Source organism: Rhinolophus ferrumequinum, chromosome 26 (assembly GCF_004115265.2).
Source record: "Rhinolophus ferrumequinum isolate MPI-CBG mRhiFer1 chromosome 26, mRhiFer1_v1.p, whole genome shotgun sequence".
Lineage (NCBI taxonomy): Eukaryota > Metazoa > Chordata > Mammalia > Chiroptera > Rhinolophidae > Rhinolophus > Rhinolophus ferrumequinum.
The window spans coordinates 8,623,278-8,645,083 of record NC_046309.1 but is presented as its reverse complement, the minus strand read 5'-3'; the positions used below and the strand labels follow the sequence as shown (position 1 = coordinate 8,645,083).

Sequence of the window (21,806 nt, the reverse complement as noted above, 5' to 3'; positions counted from 1 at the left end):
TTTTCAGTTTTCACAGTTTTCACAGTGGGGTTTTTAATGTCTGCAGTACACTTCTTACATAGAAGGATATGTTTGATCAGCTTATAACATTTGGAAATTAATACTTCACTAGAGAGTATTTGCAAATGATTTTTATTTCTCAAACTAATTTACTGTATAGAAATATGGAAATTTAGATATGAAAGCTAGTGCCTAGCTTTTACATCTATCTATTTGTCTGTCTGTCTGTCTATCCCCACACACTCACAAATACACTAAGCTACTCTAAATTTATACTAATATACTTACTAGTGACATCTCCTTAACATAAATGTTGTTTAACTTTGACAATTGAATGATCCCTGCAGAGTGCTCAAAGTTGGGTAAATTATACGTAAGTGTTACTATTTGTTTTGGGTGTTGCCACAAATCAAGTTAAGTTAGTCATTTATGTGTCTGAAGAAGGCGGGTGAATCTTCCGCCTGAATGTTAGGAAGACTTTCTGAAGGGCTAAGCGTGGAGCCGAGCTGGATGAGGAAGCGCTGGACCCACAGAGATGGTCCGGTGACCTTGTCCGGCATAAAATAAAGGCAGAGATGCGGAGAGTGGAGGGCGTTCTTGGAGAAGGGTAAGCCCTCAGGCGGCCACAGCGCAGAGACCATGAAAGGGAGGAGCGAGGTCGTGCTGGTAATGAGGGTCCGACACGAAGGGCCCGCACTGGGGCCTCCCGTGGGCCTTCACTCTGACAGACAGTGGGAAGCCCTTCGAGGTGTGGAGCACGGAGGCGAGAGAGTGGGTTTTGCGTGAGAAGACTTGGTCTGGCAGCAGAGCATGAGGTGGACAGGGGCAGAGAGATCCTGGAAGGAAGGGCTATGGGGGGGGGTTGGCAGGGAGGACGAGGACTGGTGCTGAGCTCCGATGAGGGCCAGACACCCCATTTCATGTAAATTCTCTCGTCTGATCGCCGATGCTCAGATAGGGAAACTGAGGCTTGCTGGCGGTCACGTGGCCAGAACGTGACGGAGCCAACACTGGAGCTCGGCCTCGTTTGATGACATGGGGATGAGGGACGGCGGATCAGGCAGAGGCAGTGGGGGGATGAACCGGAGGGGATACGTGCATTCCTTCCCGTGGAGGCAAAATCCGGTGAACTTGGCAACTGGTCGGGCATGAAGGGGCAAGAAAAGAGGGGGATTCAAAATGCCGCCGAGGTCTGAGAGACAGATGGTCGTGAGGATGGCCGTGCCAGGCATCCACAGTCGGGGGCGTTGACAGGGTGAAGATGAGGAACGGGGGGGTTGAGGTTTCAGAGGGTCAGAATTCGAGGCCTGAGCAGACCACCGTGGCGGACGTGGTCAGAAAGCCGTGGGACCAGGAGCCCAGGAGAAAAGCCTGTGCCGTCGATGGAGAGTGAATAGACATCATACTGGTGGAAATTTAGCTCTGATTTGTGTAGGTTGCACATATATTTGAATGTAGCCAAAGTACAATTTAATATTACAAATTCAGATACATGTAAACTCTCCCCTTTCAATAAAGAGAATACTCTGTTTAAATTCTTTGGGGAGTCATCAGTTCCTGGAGCGGGAAGGAGCCAGGAGGAGCCAGGTTTCAGCTTCCTTCTAGTTCCAAGACCTGGAGTCTTTCTGCCCTGTGTTCTCCGCTGCTGGCCCTTCTGAGAGGCAGGACAGTGACTTCCTCGTTTTTCCCTCAGGAACATCCAGGTGACTCTGCCAGGAGAGTCCATTCTACTCACAGACCCGTGAGGTTCAGCCCAGGAATGTCCCCCCGACCCCTGCATCTAAATTCTACAAGCACTGAAGTCCTTGGCTCCTGGTCATATTTCCAGTGACAAGGACAATGTCCCCAAAAGGCAGAGATGAGTCTTGAGCTTGAGATTTGTTCTGTGCTGCTGGGTAGGAGGACACAGGAAGTTTAAAGACCTAAGGAGCTGGTGTCACATCAACAACTTGTCCCTTGAGAAGTCATTTGGGGAGGAGAAGAGGCTGGGTATCAACATGTAACTATCTTGCCTTCGATATTTTATCCACCATTCTTAAAAAAACTATGATCCATTATTATTATTATTTTTTCCAACTCAGAGGTAAATCAAACATACCAGTTCCTTTGGGAGAACTGAGAAAAAAAAAGTTTTTGCCCAGTGTTTCCCATTTTGTTCTGGGTTTTCACACATCTGCGGTTGACTGTGCCCTCATTAATAGAATAGGCTTCAGTAGGCTGCCACAGAACAAAGACAGCATGGGGGACAGGGAGAGAGAAGGGCACGCATGGGGCGGAAGGGGTGGGCATGCTTGTCTCTTATAGAATCTGACACAAAGTGCCTAATAAGCATTTACTTAACAAAAGACCCCACAGCCACACACTGGAAAAATTCAAAAGTGACTGACTACACATGAAGCATGAAAAATATTTCCAGGCAGATGAGGCACGTCAAGCATAGCAAGCAAACCGTACAAAATGGAAACTATTTGAAAATAACAAAGTGAAGCCATTAGGTATCACTTTTCAACAAAACAAATAGAGAAGGTTGTCTCATCAGCTGGCTGTACGTGAGCTGTGTGCTGTCACCAGTGCCTGGTGACGAATACATGTCAGCTCCTTTCTGCCTTGATAACTCATCTTCCAGGAGAGACACTGTGGGCTCCTACTCAGTCACATACCTACTGAATGGAGTCGCATCATCTCTTCGTTATGTGGAGAGTTAGAGCCCCTACTGTGTATTAGGTGACAAACACAAAGAAGAAATAATGCCACCTTGGTTCTCCAAGTGATTGGATGATCGCACAAGACGTGGCCAACAAGCCAAGGCTTTCAGGACCTGTGACCGTCTCGAGGGAAGAGCTGGTGTCTTATAACCCTCTGTAGAACAATACCTGGTGAAAGGCAGAGCTCTGCAAGTGACGAACAAACGGATGAGTCTGTGAGTGAATGAATGTGCACTAAGCGAGAGGTCTGGCCCACAAGTGTGCAACACGACGGGCACTTCCTACAGATTGGGTGATTCTGGGTAGGTGTACACAAGAGGGTTCAGAGAGGATATTTGTTGAACGGAATCAGGAGCTTTCCTGAGCTTGTGTGTAGGTCTGGCCATTTGGGTTGGATAAAATGCAGAATATGTGAAAGGGCGTCGTCGCTGGTAGCTTCAGGTTCACTCTCTCTGTTAATTCTTTCTCCTCTTCATGGAAATGGACTCAAGTCTTGCCTACTTTAAAACAAGAAAAGTTCTACTCCCTGTGTGTTCCACCTCTCACCCCATTTCCCTCCTCTTCTCTACAATCAGTCTACTCGAAAGCATAGTGTGTAAAGTGACTTTTTCCACGTACCTCCCATTCATTCCTGGTAACTCAATGAGATTGACCTCCGCCTTTGTAAGAGCCTTTGTGAAGGTCACATGGGACCTCTTAGTTGGATTCCTAGTAAGCTTCCATATGGGAGGAGACCCTGGCAGTTGTATGGACCGCTATGTTCCCCATCGCTACCACAATGCCCAGCACACAGCTGGTGCTCAGCGAGTCTTCGCTGAATGTGTTAGGATGTTATATCGTATTTGGTCTCAGCAACATCAGCTGTCATTGAAACCCTGTCTTCCTTTCGCTCCCATGATGTCTCTCGGGCTCGATTTTGCCCTACCCTTTTTGTCCATCCATTCTTCTCTTCCTCTTCTCATCCCTTAAATACTGGCGTTCAAATTCTAGCCTTAGCCACCTTTTCTTCTCACTTTTATACCCTGGGAGAGCAGGCCTTCTATCCTACAGCTTTAGTGACATGCGTGCCATGTCGCTATCTCAAACACAAACACTGAACACTACTCTCTTTCCCATGCACTGGGCACATGCAGCCAGGGCCACAGTGAACATCTCCAGTTAGATGGCTGTTAGGCACATAACAAACTGAACTTAACACCCTCTCGCCTCTTTTTTTTTTGGGGGGAGGGGAACATGGGGGAACAGTGTGTTTTTCCAGGGCCCATCAGCTCCAAGTCGTTGTCCTTCAACCTGGTTGTGGAGGGCGCAGCTCAGCTCCAAGTCCAGTTTCCGTTTTCAATCTTTAGTTGCAGGGGGTGCAGCCCACTGTCCCATGAGGAAATTGAACCGGCAACCCTGTTGTTGAACAGAGCTCCTGCTCTAACCAACTGAGGTCTCTGGCAGCCCGTCCGGAAGCTCAGCAGCAGCTCAATCTAGTTGTGGAGGGCACAGCTTGCTGGCCCATGTGGGAATCGAACCAGCAACCCTGTTGTTCAGAGCTCACGCTTTATCCAACTGAGCCATCAGGCTGACCCAACACCCTCTCTTCTCTTACAAGACCTGTCCTCCTTGTCCTTCCTCCCATCCCCTTTCCAAAACAGATGAATAAAAATAAATCCAAACAGAGAAGCGACGCTCTGTGCCTCATCTTGTGTTCTGTAGTGTGGTCAGTGATGTCACCATATTCTCATCATCCAAGCCTGAAGCCTAGGAGTCACCAGTGACTTCTCCCTCTCCCTCTCTCTTACAGTCAGTCACCACTTCCCATCAATTCTACTGCTTTTCCCCCACGAAGTTCTAAGAGAGCTTAACTGGTTATACAAGCACGTCTTTGTTTCCAAACTTTACCCAGAAAGCTGCCCTGCTAACGTGGGTTGGACTACTACTCCCTTGCTGTTGCCACCTGGGTGTTCACGGTTGGATGCACGTATGTCACCTGCCATGTAGGGATCGTGTGGGATACAAATGCTTATGCGTTATTTTTCATTTATTTTTCTATGACAAACTTTCCCCTGGTCATTGACATTCTTCAAAAGAGTAATTTAGTAGCCAAAAAATATTCTGTTACATTTTATTGAATGTTAAACTCTCTCCTGGGCTTTGAAGTAGCATGGAATCTGAAAGGGACGGGGGAATGGGAAGGGCCTGGGCAGACTGAGGCCCTTTCCCAGATCCACCTCTTACTGGCTGCGTGACCTTGATCAGCTCAAATCCCCTTGCCTCGGTTTCTAAGTCTACACAATGAGAAAAATTGTGGAGCCGTTGGGAGGCGTTACGGACATGTTCTGCATAAATTGCTCAGCCCAATGCCTGCACATAGTGGAGGCACAATAAATGTTCATTCCCATTTATCTTTCCCTTCCCCAGGCTTTGCAGATTCTTTGCCATCAACCCCTTCTCAGGTGCCTGCAGCATTTTTCTGCAAAGCATCGCACCCTCTAAGGTGCCCGTGTGCTTTAAAGCTCCCATTTTGTGTTACTTTGTGGGGACCCTGGGGACGTTCTTGCCCAGCCACTCTGACTTTGAGACTGCGCTCGGAGCAGTTGTCAGGGACGCATAGAAAGGAGGAGCATGGGAACTTCTCTGGGATGGAGTAGGGGATTGTACTGGTCGTGCTCACCACTCATAGCAGAAGACCCCCGGACCAGAAGCAGGTGCCGAGCTGGCTCTACCCAGGCGTTTCCAGTCGGCTGAGCCGCAGTTTCCTTTTCTTCCTTCCCTTCTGCAGTTTCTGCTGTTGGCTTAGCAATGTAGCTGCAGGACGAAGAGAGTCATTTTGTGATTTTTTTTTTTTTGGTTTGGGACTCTGCCTCTCAGTTCTGGGTTTTCCTCCCCTTCTCCTCTCTTGTCTCCAGGCACTTGCTTTAGCTGCTGACCTAGTTTTCATCAGGCGAGTGCGAATTTTGCAATTTGCCTTCCATTGTTTTGACACTGGATGTGATTTGTATATGGCAGCATCACATAATATCCCTATTTATGGCAGTTCTCTAATCCGGAGGTAGGGTTGAGGAGGAGGAAGCTTCAAGCTTGTCTTCTGATCCAGAAATCGCTTTTTATTTCTATGGCAGCTACCTTCCCCCTTGGAGGGCAGTGCAGAAACATCTGTTGGGGTCCTAACCTGTGGGGTATCAGACGTGCTCATTAAACTTTCTGGTAAGGGGCCCCCACAGTGCGTGGCTTTGTGCGATCTGGAATCTGGACCTATGTTTGTATACGAGAAACAAATATGCTGAATGTTTAAGCGATAGTTTGTGCTGGCTTTGAAAAATAAAATAAGATTGGAAGAGAGAGAAATTGTCTTCCAGTCACAGTGACACCTGAGTCACTGAACCGGTTTGCATCAGGTAGGTACCTCCTCACCCTGCCTTATTCTCTGCTACGCACAGTTTTAGTGATTATTGCGGCTTGGGAAGACGATCTCATTTAGCAAAATATTTATTGAGCACCTGCTCGTGTCAGTGACATGATAATAGACTACATCAGACATGAGCACGGCCCTGAGCATGCTCACGTTTGTTGGAGGAAGGGAGATAAATAATTGCAATGAGACATGTGATATGGTCCGTGCTTGAGGGGTAATAGCGACCAAGGGCTACAGGAGCCCCGGGCCCTGGAAGGCTCCCAGCCATTTATTGTCAGGGAAATCTTTAAGGCTGATGAGAAGCTTGCCAGGTGGAGCATGTGGACAGCCATGTTGGCAGAGAGCACAGCCCCACCAAGGAAGGAGGGAGGAAAGTGCCAGGTCTTTCAGGGAAGTGCCGTCTGTTAGGAGACTGTTGGAGAAAGATGGACGAAAGGACCTCGTGGGGATCAAAGCCCCACGTTGGGCACTTTCGCATGGAAACCTAAGAATGATTTTGTGTTCACATGAAAATAACTTCTTACATATAACTGCATTGCAATCCCGAACCAACTCACACTCTGGAGGAAAGCTACAGGCAAAACCTTCTGTTCGCGCCTTCTCTGCTTCAGTGTTAATTAGTTACTCCTCCCGCCGCACAGATTTGCAGTCTTGCCCTGCCTCTTCCTTCTAGATCAGTTGTAGCACTCGCTGTGAGAGCCCAGGGTTCAAATAGCCTCTGTGGCCACCGGCACCTCGGCTATTAGCTGCGGTAGCCTCCAGCTGTTTCGGTCCTCGGAGGATAAGGCATCAACACTCCAGGGTGAAAGCATCTCAAGCTTAACAAATAGAAAACTAGAGCCTCCGCCTTGGCCTGTGCAGGTACCTGAGAGACACAGCCACATATTCCAGAAGGCTGCTCCCTCAGGAAATCAAATCCTAAATTAGGGGCTAGCCCCAGCGTGTTACTCAGCTCCTCTGTGCTCATGTACAGAAAATGCAAAGGATGCGAGGCATGAAAAAAAGAGAACCACTCTAAGCGACTTCCATTTCTACGTACACTTATACAGCTCAATCTTTGTGTCAGGCACTATTCTAAGCAGTTTATACATATTAACTTATTTAATCCTCTTAATAACCCTTTGAAGTTAAGTAGTGTCCTCCGCTTACAAATGCAGCAACTAGACTGACTTGCTGAAGTTCACACAGCCAGCGGGTGGCAGAGCCAGGATTTCAACCTGGCCAGCCTCGTCCTAAGAATCTCTGCTGCCATCCCCATGTGTTGACTATCTCTACGGTGACCCAGAATCCAAACCCCCACTTTCTTCAGAGACGGTTGCCATGCAGTAATTGGTTCCTGGAATATTCCTTCGCGTTTGATCAATTTGTCCTGAGCCAATCCCACGGCTAGCACGTTCACTGCAGACTCTCTCTCTCCACTTCTTACTCCCCAGACTGACCCCTTGAGGCAAAAACACTGGCGTTCAGGCCCCGCCACCTTGCTCTGCCCTCCAATTTCTGTGAACTTGAACCCCAAGGGACTAATTGTGAAGGACTGTGTTACCCCCAGGGCAGCTGACCACCAGCCATGTGCTCGGATCATGCAGAAGGGAGAGCGTCCAGCCAGCAAGGCTCACCTAGAGGTGACCAGCAGACGACCGACCGTGGCCTTGCTGATCACTCCACACTCTGGACACTGAGGGCGTTACGACAGTGCCCTGTCTCCTCATTGCCAAGTCTTTACCATCACAGCAAGGTTAACATACACTTACCCTCACCATTTCGGGGTGTTTTTCTTTTTAATTCAAATCATCATCATTTTTGTGTGTGCAAGATCTTAAAAGAACAAATAGAAAGATATTCAGAGCGCATATATATTTTTCTTCTCTAAGTGGTGTTTATTTAAATGCATATATCCTGGTTTCCCGTGTAGAGTTGCAAGCAATACCTTTCAATTTAAATGGTAATAGGAGTGTAAACTTCAAAATGAAAATTTTTCCATGAGGGAGAACTGCTTTTTCTGGTTCGATTTAATGGCTCTCCTCGCTTTTCTTCTCCACCCTCCCTCATTATCAACCCCCTTCTGCCCACTCCTCTCCACTGTGCTGAGCTCAATTCTTTGGCTCAAAAGTTTATGCACCTTTCTTTTGCTCAAAAGAATGCACCTTTCTTATTTCGAAAATTATGACGTTCAATGTTAGGGTCATGGAATACAGATAATGGACTCAAAGCCAACACGATTCCTGAGATTTTTCTTTATCTCAGCCTTAGCCTGCAGAGCCCACCTCTTCATTCGAGGTTCTTTCCAAGGGGATTATTCTCAGGCCGACCTTGCGTAATCTTTTCCCAAGGCTTCAGATAAGCATGTTAGGTCTTCTCTTCTCTTCTCTTCTCTTCTCTTCTCTTCTCTTCTCTTCTCTTCTCTTCTCTTCTCTTCTCTTCTCTTCTCTTCTCTTCTCTTCTCTTCTCTTCTCTTCTCTTCTCTTCTCTTCTCTTCTCTTCTCTTCTCTTCTCTTCTCTTCTCTTCTCTTCCTTCCTTCCTTCCTTCCTTCCTTCCTTCCTTCCTCTCTCTCTCTTTCTTTCTTTCTCTCCTTCCTTCCTTCCTTCCTTCCTTCCTTCCTTCCTTCCTTCCTTCCTTCCTTCCTTCCTTCCTTCCTTCCTTCCTTCCTTTTTCTTCTCAAAAAGCAGGAAGAGACAGGACAAGAAATACAAGCGATGTATGTTCCCAGGTGCAATGTGCTGCTTGGGCACAGTGAGCAACGACAAAGAATGGGAGAGGCAGCTTCTCACTCCTAAAGCGAGAGCGTGGACACATAGGGTAACCCAGACGGGCAGGAGTGGGGGCGTCTCCTGTGGGCCACTCCATAGGCAGAGAGGCCCTTGGGATTGACTCATGTGTAAACAAAAAGCAACATAGATTGAAAGACAACGAAAATAATATCTAATGACTTTAAATTCAAATCTGGAGAGTGTACTCACCTTCCTCAAGACCTCATGGACAAAGCTTGGTGTCTGAATGTAATATCTGGCTTCATCTTCCTTTTTATTTATTTTGTCTTTCATTCATTTCCTCATTCATTATTTTTATCCTGTTATACTGTGTGTGGTTTGTAAGCTTCCTTAAATCTTTTTTTTTAGAATAGTATAAGACTGTTACTACATAAGTTAGAACTGATTTTATAATATAAATTTCAGTGATTTTGATTCTGTTGTTTTAAGACATTGTTTTTGTTTCCCACATACTCTTGGTTCTTTTCAATAGTATCCTGTCCTTATTTCATGGAGGCAAACTATGTTTCTTCTCTTGCGTCTCTGGGAATATTGATAATAATTTTTAATAATAACTTTCAATTATTGTTTCTTATCCCTGCTCAGTGTTTTCTCGACTTCTTTTTCTCCCAGGCTTGGCTCTGCTATCTAGTGATGCTGGGTTGTCTGGTGGGGGTGCTAAACAGCTACGTGGAAGCACTGAGTGGGTGGATGGGCTTTATTGGAGATTGGTTGGAGGGGCTGCCTATGGGGCACCCCCAGTGTCAGAGTGTCTAGGTATTTTCTGTTGTGCTAGTTATCACCAGAGAGACCTCTCCCAGCCTCCAGGCTGCAGGGCAAAGGCCAGGCAGTAAACTTCTTGGAGCCAGGTAGGAGAGGGCTGGGGTATCCAGGGTGAGCATTGAACATTCTCCATGTGTGTAGTCATTTAATCACCCTACGTGTAGTGGCCCTCAGCCGTGCTGACCAGCTATCCCTCGCCTGAGCTTGTTGACCACCCCATCCTACGTGCTCCCTCTCTAGCGCTGGGGCCAGGAAGTGGGGGTGTCCCGCAGAGGTGTGCAGTGGGTGAGGAGATCTAGGGATCTAGTTCCATCTCCAACAGCTTCCACCAAATCCTTGTTCTATGTCCTTCTTCTCTAACTTCCTGATCCACAAGAACCTGTCGGGGCCAGTTCACAAGACTAGTGGCCATTTGGCAGTTTGGTTTTCAGCTTCCCGGCTGGGCTGCTGGCTTTAGGTTTGGCTCCCTCCCTCTGCTGAGTCAATCACACTGTCAGCTTTGCCATTTTTCATCTTTTGTTGTTGTCTTCATCTCCTTTCCTATTTTCCCCATCCTTGTAAATGTCTATCTTTTAAAAAAAATCTCTTAACTGGAGTTCTGGCTTTATTTGGGAGGAAGAGATGCATTTTATTCAATCTGTCATGATAATCCAGTAGGACTTTAATTATATCATTAATTTTATTTTCCCACACAACTCAATGACCCAACTCACTCTTCTTTGAGTTCACTGGTTTGAGACTGCTTATCAATAAATTATCTAACTTCTTTGCCTCTTGCTTTTCTCTTCTGTAAAAAAGAATACTTTTTGTCCTCGTGATTTCCTAGTTGTTGCCGCAGCTGTTCTGAATGCCCGCATAGATCTCAGGACAGAATAACTAGCGGTACACACGTGGCTCTAACAAAGTCAGGTTCACAGGGTGACAGTGAATGTCCTCCCGGGTCAGTGAGAACACTCAGGCCTGACCTCTGGCTTTCATCCTTCTTTCCAGATCAGCAGTGTAGCGTGACCCTCAGCTTTTATTGACACAGCCCTTTGGGACACAGCAAAGTGCCCCTGCTCTGTGTTAAAAGCCACAGCCCCTCCGCAACCTGTGACACAGATGACCACTGTCGGTTCTGGAACTTTGGAAGAGGACCTATCGTCTCCATTTCCCTTTCTGCCTTTCCCTCTGTTTCCTTCTAAGTGAAACACTGCTTTCCTCCTCCAACGAGAACCTTCCCTCTTTCTCTGATTTGTATATTTCCTTTTTCCTGCCAGCCCACTTTCCCATCCCCGGCCCAAGTGGGCACACCTTACGTGACATATTGTCCACTTAATCCCCCAGGTAGTACCTTTGCTCGCAAGAGTCTGCAGAGCCCAGAGGACCAGTCAGGCCTTCCAGTGAGCAAGGCCAAGTGCACCGGGAGGGCTCTATGGCTGCAGCAGGGTTGTCTGTCTCTAGTGCTACTGATGGGGCCAAGATTTCCCTAAGAAACCCTCCAAGCACTGAAAAGGGGACCTGTACTTCCATAGGGACATAGAAGAGAACTTACCTGGCCCGCTTAAGGGGTTATGAGCCTCCTTTACTTTGAAAATACCTGCACAACTAGTTTCCCACGCCCACCACCGCCTTGCCTTTGACCACGGCAGAGAGTGGACAAAGTATCTGTAGCAGAGAAGACCATCTTTGGGAATCAGTCTAAATGGGCTCACATGTCAGGAGGGGACCCTTCTCCACCCAGGAGACATCTCAGACCTGCCACACCAGAGTCTGTAGTGAGCAGGAAGGAAGGAAGAAGGGACAGAGACTGGTGGCAGTGGCAAAAGCACTGTGGGGACATGGAGAGGCCAGGACAACCAAAGACAGTTGAATAAGTGGTGCTGGCCCAACTGGCAGACATGTTCCTTCCTTCCTTCACGCTGGCTGTGGCTGACTGAGCCCGTAAGCAAGGAGCCGGCTCGGGAAGCATGGCGCTCGCTTGAGCGCTGTGATCCGACAGCCCTCGCAACCAAGTTTCCTGTGACACATGGGGTGACATGAGCAGTCAGTACAGTGCGGCATGATAATTAGGCGTCCTTGGCAGTTCACATAAATGCCTGTACTGAGTATTACTTCTGCCTGGCTTGGGCAGGCACTCCTGGGTCAGCGGGGGAGGACAAAGGACAACTCAGTAGAACAGGGACCTGCTCGATGGTGGATTTCTGCCTCTGTGACAGTGACAGGGTCCTGTCCTCCCTATGCAGGCCCTTCCTTGTAGGGGAAGCTCAGATGCTGTCTCTTCCTTTGTCCTCGCTCCCCACTGTACAACCAGTTTCCTCCTGGGCTAGGGGCTGCCGGTGTCTGATCTACAATGTCAGGGCAAAGTCATGGACCAAATCCCTCAGTAGAGGAGAGGACCGGAAGGTCTCCAGCCAAACTAGGCCATATCTGCAGCGGCTCCCGATGGGGGTGGCTGGAATGAGAGAGGAATGGAGGGGAGGGGACGCCCCTGTGAGTGTGCAGATCCCAAGGTGTTCCCCTTAGAGACAATATAGGGTGTTTGTTTCCCAGGGAAGAGAAGAGGCCCTCACCCTCAAACCCCCTCCTTGCCTTTGAGAGAGGGTGATGCCCTTGGGGTCCCCCAGGCTTCTCTAGCAATGTTCCCAGGGGCAGAGGCACGGGCAATGGCTTCGCTCCTGCGTGGAGCCCTGTGGGTGGGCCTGGGGCTGGCGATAGGCTCAGATGTAGATGGAGGGGCTCCACCCAGACTGCACACGTGGACAGGGAGCTGTGGGCGGGTGGGGGGCGAGGGCCGCGTGGACGGAGTCCATGACAAGTGGTGGGGGTGTTGCCGTGGAGGAGGTAAGAAGCCTGGATTCCAGGGCAGCAGTATGAGGTGGGGTGGGTGGGGGGAGAATGCCCCGGAGGGCAGTGGGGTAGCCAGGAGGAAACTGAGCCGAGCAAGACGCAAGTGAGACTGACTGAAACAGGACAGCAGCTCTGCCCTCAGCCCTTCTGCTAAAAATACCTCCTTTCCAGACAGCCCTCCTCCTTCCTGTGCCCACGCTGGGCTTGTCTGGCGGGGTCAATGAGGCATGGAGCAGGGGAGGGCCTGACCCAGAAAGCTGGGCTGCCCTGGGGTCCAGGGGGCGACGGGGGGTACTCTGGGGCTCAGTCTGAGAACAAGAGGTGTGGCTCCCCACGCTGCAACTCCACATGCAAGGAAAGCTGAGGCCTAGGTGCCAGCTTGGAGGGGAAGAAACTAGAAGCTGCAGGCAGCTTCCTCTTCACCCTGAACCTACTGGAGAGACCAGCGCACCCTGGAGGGAAGGGAGAGAGTTCTTAGCCGGTGCAGCCAGACTGCCCAGACCCCGCCCAGCCGAGAGGTGAATGACATGCTGAGGTGAGGACCTGAGAGCCGTCCAGAGCTCGGGTGGCTGCCGTCTCCTGCCGCTCACCAGGTGTAGGGCTTGCAGCCATTTTCCCAATAGGAATAAAGGCAGTACCTGTCTCAGAAGGTTGACATAGATGCTTGGGCAGGATAGTGCTGTGCCTGGCCCAGCGGAGGCACACCAGAAGTGACAGTTGATACGATGACGATTTCTCCCTGTACTTATGAACCAACTGTCCTGGCGTGATTTGCACAGACGGGTGCAGTCACCACCGGGGCGCTCTCCTCTGCAAAGGAAGCGCGATTGTGCAGACAGGCTGCCTTCCTGCCCCTGCCTTCTCCCCGTCTGCCTGGGCTCAGGCTGCGCCCTGACCCTGAGTTCCAGGCTCTGATGCTAACCGTTGCCCTCCTGCTTCCCCACAGACTTGCGCAGGATGACAGCTGGCTTCATGGGCATGGCGGTGGCCATCATCCTCTTCGGCTGGATCATCGGCGTCCTGGGCTGCTGCTGGGACCGAGGCCTTATGCAGTATGTGCCGGGCTTCTCTTCCTTATGGGAGGTAAGGCCGCAGGCTCGGGGGGTAGTGGGGGCGGGCAGGTCCTGGGTACGTACTGGGCTTCTGGGCGAATGGCTAGGGGCAGGGCGGATGAAGGCTACAACTCGGGTGGAGTCCACTCACTCACTCACTCACTCACTCATTCATTCATTCATCAAACATTTTTCGAGTGCTCTTAACCACTGGCCACTGTGCCAGCTGCTAAGGATGCAAAGGCTAATGAGGCGTGGTCCTTACCCTCGAGGGTCTGATGGCATGGGGTGGCTGGCATTGGGAGAAGCGTCAGACCTGGGGCAAGCTTGAACCCAGGACACAGTTGGCATTTTATACACGTACTAGACTCCAGGGTGGGAAGCAGGTGCTGCCTGGGCAGCTTCCCCTTTAAAAGCCTCACCCTTGATTTATGCGTCCGGTTCGAAATAAGACCCTCCAGTGGTGGTAGGACAGGGCCAGACCTTCCCTCTACCTGCCTCCCTTCCTGTCTGTTGCTGCCATGGCCATACGACCAATCGGTCCTTATACAGGGATTGTAGACACGGAGAACTCTGTAGCTGTGCAGGAATCGGCCCCCATCATGGGAAGTAAGCGTTAATCCAGTCTACGTGCACCTCTTTTCTCCCTGAGGAGCTCAGACATGCTTTTCAGTCTCCTCGTCTGAGTCAATTCAAAGCCCAAGCTAAGCAGTGGGTGCGCCCATCACATCCGCTCCTCAGAAAAGTGGATCTGCGAATGCACGGAGCTGGGTGAAGCGGGGACTGGACAGAGGGAATTAGAAATGCGTACGGAAAGAGGAAAGTGAGCTCTACCTACGGAAACAAATGTCAGACGTTAGGTGCCACATGCACGTGCCCAGCTCAGGCCCCTCCTGTGAGATGCCTGACTCTGGGTTCCTGAGTGGAGGTGGGAGGGAGGGAGTGTGTCAAGCTAGGGAGTGGAGGCGGCCGGCTGTCCCTCTGGGTGTGCAGACATCTCTGGGGGCTGGTGAGGAGGAAAATGGCACCACTCGTCTTGGGGCCTGATGGTTGCGTCCCACACTTGTAGTGTGGCAGAGGCTGGTGGAGGGAGGGCCCAGGTGGCTCCCTCTAGCAGTTCCCACACCTGTCCTGGTCTCCCACAAAACCGGCCCTGCTCACCTCTTTCGCGCTTGGTGTCCTCCTCAGTGAAACAAGAGGGTAAACTCGATTTCCCAACTCTGTTTCGGTAGCAGCTGAATCCATTTTGTTTCCACCTTCCAGTCAAGATCCTGCATGGACTCTGACATGTGCAAAGATAACAGTGGAGGGGTTCTGTTTGTAATGGGTATTCTCGCTGCGACTCTCTTGGTTTTACAAAGACCGACTCCAGTACCACAGGGCTTTTTAAAGCTCCGGAGAGGTCTCTCAGGAATCCGAGAAGAGCTGAGCAAACAGGCCTTGGGCTGAGCAGGAATCCGGCAGCTCTGGGAGCTGCTACTCTTTCATTGCCTCCTCTTTTGAGACGTTCGTCGCTCCCTGCACAGTCTCCTCTCCCCGCTCTCTGCAGGCACGTGGCTTACCTCCGCACAGGTGCTAAGTCTCCAGGACCGTTCAGCCCTGACGGCTTCCTTCCGGGCTGCTGAAGTCAGCTTCCAGAGACAGAGAGGGAATGTTAGTGTCCTTTCCTGTAGCCACGGGGGTACAGGTGCCCTAAGCAGCTGCCATCCGCTGACCCCAGGAGCTCGGTTCAGTCAGGGCTAGGGAGGAGCTGACTCAGGCAGAGAAGCTGTGCTTCCCCATCGCTGCTCAGCAGAGGGAGCTACACTAAGAGGCCCAGGTGTCAACCCAGAAGTGACGGGAAGCTGTGTGTCAGAAAGAGGCGTTTCAGCACCAGCGTCTCCCAGAACCTGACCAGTCCCTGCCCGCCAAGAGTTAACCTTCTAGGCTGGACCTGTTGAAGAACTTGGGAGTCAGCTATCTGGTTCAGCCACCTCATGGACACCGCAAAACAATCTGTCACTCCAACTATAGGTATTTATGGCAAAGGGGGACAAAAAGGCCCACAGCCTTGGCTTCCCCCCAGAGTGGATTTCAGGCATCTGTAATGGAGCACAGACAGGTGTCCATAGGATGAGATGGCAACGCAAGTGAGACCAGCTGGTGGGGCCCAACCGCGCCATGCTTGGGAGCTGACCAGGCATGGACGTGGGGAGCAGGTGGAATCAGAGGGGCCGGCAAGAATGAAGAAGGTAAATTTGGAGTCAAGAGTCTGAAGATGGAATTGCAGGGGACTTGAGATGAAAGGACCAGAGCCAGCCTGAGAATGGAAGAATTCTGTTAACATCCTCTTCCCTGTCCGGATATGAAGGAAGAGGGCCCCACCCTGAGCGCTTCTCCGCTCCCGATTTAATGATCTCCCCAGGCTCAAGAAGAGGGGGCACCCCACACCTTGTGAAAGAACCTGCAGCAAACTCTTTCATTAACACCCAACCAGAGGAGGCAATTCATGAACTAGGGCGGTTTGTGGAGCCAGGAGGCTGGGGGTGGTGGGTGGGATCCAGTTTTCCCTTTGGCAGGGCCTCCAGGGGAGAATCTAGCCCAAACTGGCACAACACCATTTGGTGCCAGCAATTGCCAGAGACAAGCGTCTTGATGAATCATCAGTGGTATTCAGAAGTGCAGGAACAGGCTGACACGGGAAAGGCAGGGGAAAGGCGCGGGAGTGTGTGATGGCGTGATGACTTGTGATTCACTCGCTGGGGGACCCTCAGAGCCGCCTCAACACCCAGACCTCTGGGATGCTGTGAGCATCCAGCCCCGGGCCGTTTCCATCAGCATCCTGATCACGCAGCCTCCCACACTCTTGGAAGACATCCATCATCTCTGCACCGCCCGGTCTGAGCCTCCATGAGCCCTCGCCTGGGCTGACGCTGGAGCCGCTATCTAGACACCTGACTCCACGCTGGCACTCGGCAATCAGTCCTTCACAGAGCAGTTGGCGTGCTTTTTTTAAAACTATAAATCAGATTGATTACTCCTCTGTTGCTCATCGGTGCTCCAAAGGCTTCCAGTGAAACCGAAAATCCAAATTCCTTTCTCTTCTGTAGGAGCTGTCTTCGTCAGCTCAGGCTGTGATCACAAAATACCACAGACTGGGCGGCTTAAGCAGCAGACATTTTATTTCTCACTGTTCTGAAGGCCGGGAGTCCAAGGTCAGGGCCCGGGCACATTCGGGGTCTGGTGAGGACCCACTTGCTGCTTCATAGATGGTGCCTTCTTGCTGTGTCCTGTGGTGGAAGGAGCAAGGGAGCTCCCTGGAGTGTCATTAATGAGGGGACTGATGCCATGCGTGAGGGTGCCCCCCACATGAGCTAATCACCCCCAAAGGCTCCTCCTGTTTGTACCGTCACCTTGAGGGTTAGGACTTTTGGGGCACACAGGTGTTCAGTCCATAGCAGGAGCCCTGTGTAACCTGCCGGTGCTGCTGTCTCGCCTCCTTTCCTAGTCCTTCCCTTCCACTCACTCCGTCGCTCCAACCATGCACTGCCTTTCTGTGCTGGAGCTCACGCAGTTCTCCTTCGCGGCTGGAGCTGGCTGATCGCGCTGCCCGCAGGGCTTTTCCCGCCAGTGCCTCCGGCCGGCTCCTTCCTAGAATTCAGAGTGTGAAGTAAAAGTCACCTCCCCAGCCCCTGGGGGCGCTTTGACCACCAGTGTAATGAAGCCACCCAGTCTCTCTCAGTATCTTAATTTAATTTTCTGCAGCATGCTCATACTCCCTGGAAGGTTTGTTGTTGTGTTTTGTTTTCAGGTTTTGTTGTTTGTTGTTCAGCAGCTTACAATAAACATTTATGATCTCACAGTTTCCATGGATCAGAAATCCAGGCACAGCTCAACTGGGTTCTTGGAGAAATGTAACCAAGTGTCCGCTGGGTCGGGGTCCTCTTCCAAGCTCAGTGGTGGTGTCAGAGTGCCTGTCCTTGCCGCTGTAGGACTCTCGGAAGTTGGCTCATTCAAGGCCAGCAGGAGACAGCCTCGGACTTCTTCTCTTTCGGACCTTCAGGTCCTTTTGTTTTTTTCTCTTAAGATTTTACTTTTTAGAAAATTTTAGGTTTATAGAAAAATTGAACAGATAGTACAGAGTTCCCATATAATACTTAGCGATATCCAAGACTACCTAATTTTTCAGAATTTTAAGCCTCATAGCCCTAAACATAATAGTTTTCTTAACATAAACATTGACTTATATTGCCCATGGTGTGCTAAAAATAGATATGGAGAGCTAATTATATCACTAAAAATTAAACGTGCACACAGCTTCCCCTAATATAAATAATGTCTTATACGAGTGGGGTACAGTTGTTAAAACTATTGCACCAACATTGGTACATTATTATTAATGAACGTCCATACTTTATTCAGATTCTTAGTTTTTACCCGATGTCTTTTTTTCTGTTCCAGGATCCCATGCAGGATCCCCCGTTGCAGTTTAGTTGTCATGGGTCCTTAGGCTCCTCGTCCTGTGACAGTGTCTCAGGCGTCCCTTGTTCTTGATGACCTGGACAGTTTTGAGGAGCGCTGGGTCTTCCATATTGTAGGGTGGCCCTCCCTGGGAACTTATGTGCCACCTTGATTTTGAGTGTTGATGTTGATTTTGATCACCCGGCTGAAGCAGTGGGGTCAGGTGTCTCTTCTGGAAAGTGACTCTTTCTTCCCTGATTCCATACTGTCCTCTTTGGAAGGAAGGCACACGGCACAGCCCACACCTGAGGAGTGGGGGGTTGGCTCTGTCCTCCTTTGGCAGGGGGGCATCAACACAAAGTATTTGGAATTTCTCTACGTGGGAGATTTGTCCCTTCTACCCTATTTATTAATTTATTCAGTCATTTACTTCTATCAGTGTGAACGCATGGATATTTATTTTATTCTTCGGGTTATAATGCAATGCTGTATTTCGTTTGTGGCTCCCGTTGTTCCAGCTTTGGCCATTGGGAGCCCTTGCTGCTGGCACGCCATGTCCCGTTGACATACTTCCTGTCGCTGTGGGGTTTTGTTTTTGTTTGTTGCTGTTGTTCTGGTGTTTTGAGCAGTTCGTCTTGGTATTACAAAGCGCTCCACACTCATCTCGTGTATTTCCCACCTCAGTCCTAAAATCAGCCATCTCTCCAGGGAGCCCTGGTTCCTTTTATTAGAGAGTGATACTTAAAATGAACATCTGGGCACTAGGTGTCTGCAGTGGTTTTAACATTCTGCATTTGCTTATTGAGTACCCACCCAGCACTTGCAGGTAAGTTCCATGAGCTCAAGAGCCTTGTCTGCTTGTTCTCCGACGTCTCCCCTGGATCTGGAACAGTGTCCGCACGCTCAAATATCTGTTGAATGCATGCATTGCAAAAGTGAATTATGTGCAACAGAGAGAAAATATTTTGTTTTGTCTCGATAGCACAGCAATCTTTCCAAAAAGTACCCTGTCTTATGTTCTGTCGTGCTAGGGTCTGTGTACGTCTGCTATAAAATGTCGCAAATTCCATTTGGAAGTAGGGGATACATTACACATGGATTCATGAGAATTTTCTGTCTTTACGTTAGACTTCTAGAATGTTAGAAACAGAAGGGACCTACAGGTCATCCAGTTTGACCTCCTGGTGTTTCCAGATAAGAGTAGTTATGTCGGTTGTCCTAGGTCACCCAGCTCGTGAATGGCATCACTGGAGCCAGAGCCTGGCCCATGACACCAGCCTGGACAGGTGCAGCCCATCCCGCTGCCTCTGCTTTCTCAACCTTCTGTTGAAGATCCCCAGGGCCCCCTGCGCCACACACACGTCTTCCCACGCATGCGTGGCTCCGATTCTATGCTTTGAGGCAGATGCTAGTGTTCCCAGAATCTCTCTATTTCCTTTCTGTTCGTCCCTTCTCAAAGCACAAAAGGCCATATGGAGGAGATGGTGGCCATAATTGAGGGCATGGATGGTAATGGGAAAATGAAATCATTAAAGGTCCTTTCCTACCACCTGTGGTCAATGTAACCTTTTCTACCTTCCTAGTCAGTCAGGGGAATAAGAGAATGCCCTAAAGAGCCTCAAGCTATCAAGTTTGAATGATTGCAGTGATTTGCAAAACGCTGACACCAAATGCCCACCCCCCCATCCCCCACCAAGCTCACCGGAGAGCAGTTCATCTGTGCAGTGAACCCCAAACACCTCTCTTCTGATAGACATTGACCTTGATAAAGGCGCAGCAACTCTGAAAACTTACAAGCCTATAATGAATAGTTCAAGGCGTAGGCGTCTTGCTGGAAGGACTGTTTCTTTAAAGCAGTAGTCATTTTAGGGGCTCCAGGGGGGTACAACAATATCCAGCTTCCCATCAGCCTCTGCCACTGCCATTCCCCACTCTAGCATGACTTGGAGACTTGGCTCGTATGGTTTGCTGTAACTCCAGAAGGCTCTGTGCCTCAAGCTTCATGACTCATGGGTGAAAGAGGGGAGACCATGTGAATTAGATGTTCTGGGGAGGGAGAATAAATGCAGTCAGCCAGTGACTTCCATGATGCAAAGCTGTAGGAACCCCTCAACAAATGGCGGCCGTTCCCGTTATGTGTATACCCTAGTGAAGTCCATTCTAATAGACAGAGAAGTGTCCATACTCCATCATGACCAACCAAGGGCAACTGTGGCATAAAACCTATCTACTTAGCCTCCTAAACTGCTTTTAGAGTCTCACGTGAGATTTCATTAGAAAATCCCAACTCTTGATGTTTATCTTATAACCTTCCTTTTAGAATCCTAAGCAGACCTTCGTAGGCTGCTTATACGCTGGAACATGTCTTGCCCTTTGGAAGGTGCATATTTGAATATTTATTAGCATTTGATGATGACATTGAACACAAAGACATTTGGGGGAGAAAGCACGTTGTCAGGAAGACTGGGAAATCCTATCACACTTGCCTGATGGAGAACGAGTGATCAGGACCAATCGGTCCAGTAACCCAGGCAGCAGGAGGGTTCATTTCACTTGAGAGTTAGAAACGCACCCCAGTGGAGCTGCACCCTTGCCACCAATGGGACGTGCCTCTGTTATAGATTTGCATTTTTGAAGAGTACGGTAAGCAGCCTTGGTCCTGTAAACTCAAGTCCGGTCATGGAAGGCCCTGTCAGAATGCCCTATAGCTGCCTGCCCAGATGTTCGAGAAAGCCACAGTATAAACACTCACCGAGCAGGGGATGCTCTGTCACTGAGTCCCTGGAGGGAACTGCTAAGACAGAGCAGACCCTGGAAGGAGGTGGGAAGGAGGGTGGTTGATGAAGGCACCCAGGAGAGCTCTGTGGGAAGAACCAAGCCTTGTCCCCTGGAGTCCCTGCCCCCACTTTCCCATGAGCCACCTTCCATGCTTTCCCTGCCATCTAACTGGGGCTTACCGTGCTTGCTCAGGGGGAAAATCATCCACCTATAAGCGGGAAGTATGGTTTTGTCATGGAGAACTAGTCCAGGACCAAAAGACCAGCCGTGTGACATTGGGGAAGCTACTTCACCACCCTTCGTGCATTGTTTCAATTTTCTCATCTGTTAAAGAGGGCTAACGCCTATGCTTGTCTACCTGAAGCATAGTCGTGAGAGTTACAGCGTTAACTCGTGTGGAAGTCTTAGGACCGTGCCTGGCATTGTTCTCAGTCAGTTTTTACATATTCTTCTTTTAGCCACGGAGGTACTGCTTTTTAAAATAACTTCCTTTAGCGACGCTCTGCTTCGAGCAGCCCTGTACCAATATTGCCAACATCACACAGACACACATACCATGGGCTGATAAAGATGAAATTGCTCGAACACATAACATCTTTCTGGCTAATCACCACCTCATTCATTCATTCATTCATTCATATTATACTATATTCATTCATTTATTCACATTATAGTATATTCCTTCTTATATTCCATATTATATTATTGTGTGTATTATTACGTTATATGATATCATACTATATTAATTCATTTACATTGTATGACAAACACTGCTTAAATAGTTGGGCTAGAAAAGGGAATGGGAGAAACTCCTTGTGAAACTTGGGTTCTGGTTGGAGAGACAGATAGAAACAAGGACCTTAAATTGATGATACGATGTCCGGTGAAAAATAAAACTGGGAGGGAGAGGGAGAGGGGCATCATTGTAGGTGGAGGCCAGTGGGTGGGCACACAGGCCCCTCAGAGGTGGTGACCGTTGAACAGAGGCTTGAATGAAGGGAGGTAGTAAGCCAGAGGGAGGCTGGCGGCAGAATCGTTCCTTAGAAAAGAACAGCAAGTGCAAGGGACCGG

At 49.6% G+C, this 21,806-nt stretch overlaps 1 protein-coding gene across 1 annotated transcript in view; it reads left to right on the top strand.

The window, feature by feature from the left end:
* Positions 1-21,806, top strand: part of TMEM178B (transmembrane protein 178B) — a 318,298-nt gene that overhangs the window by 273,654 nt on the left and 22,838 nt on the right. The window contains 2 exon segments of the mRNA XM_033099100.1: positions 13,412-13,519; positions 13,522-13,548. Of these exon segments, the coding sequence (XP_032954991.1) occupies positions 13,412-13,519; positions 13,522-13,548 (135 nt within the window).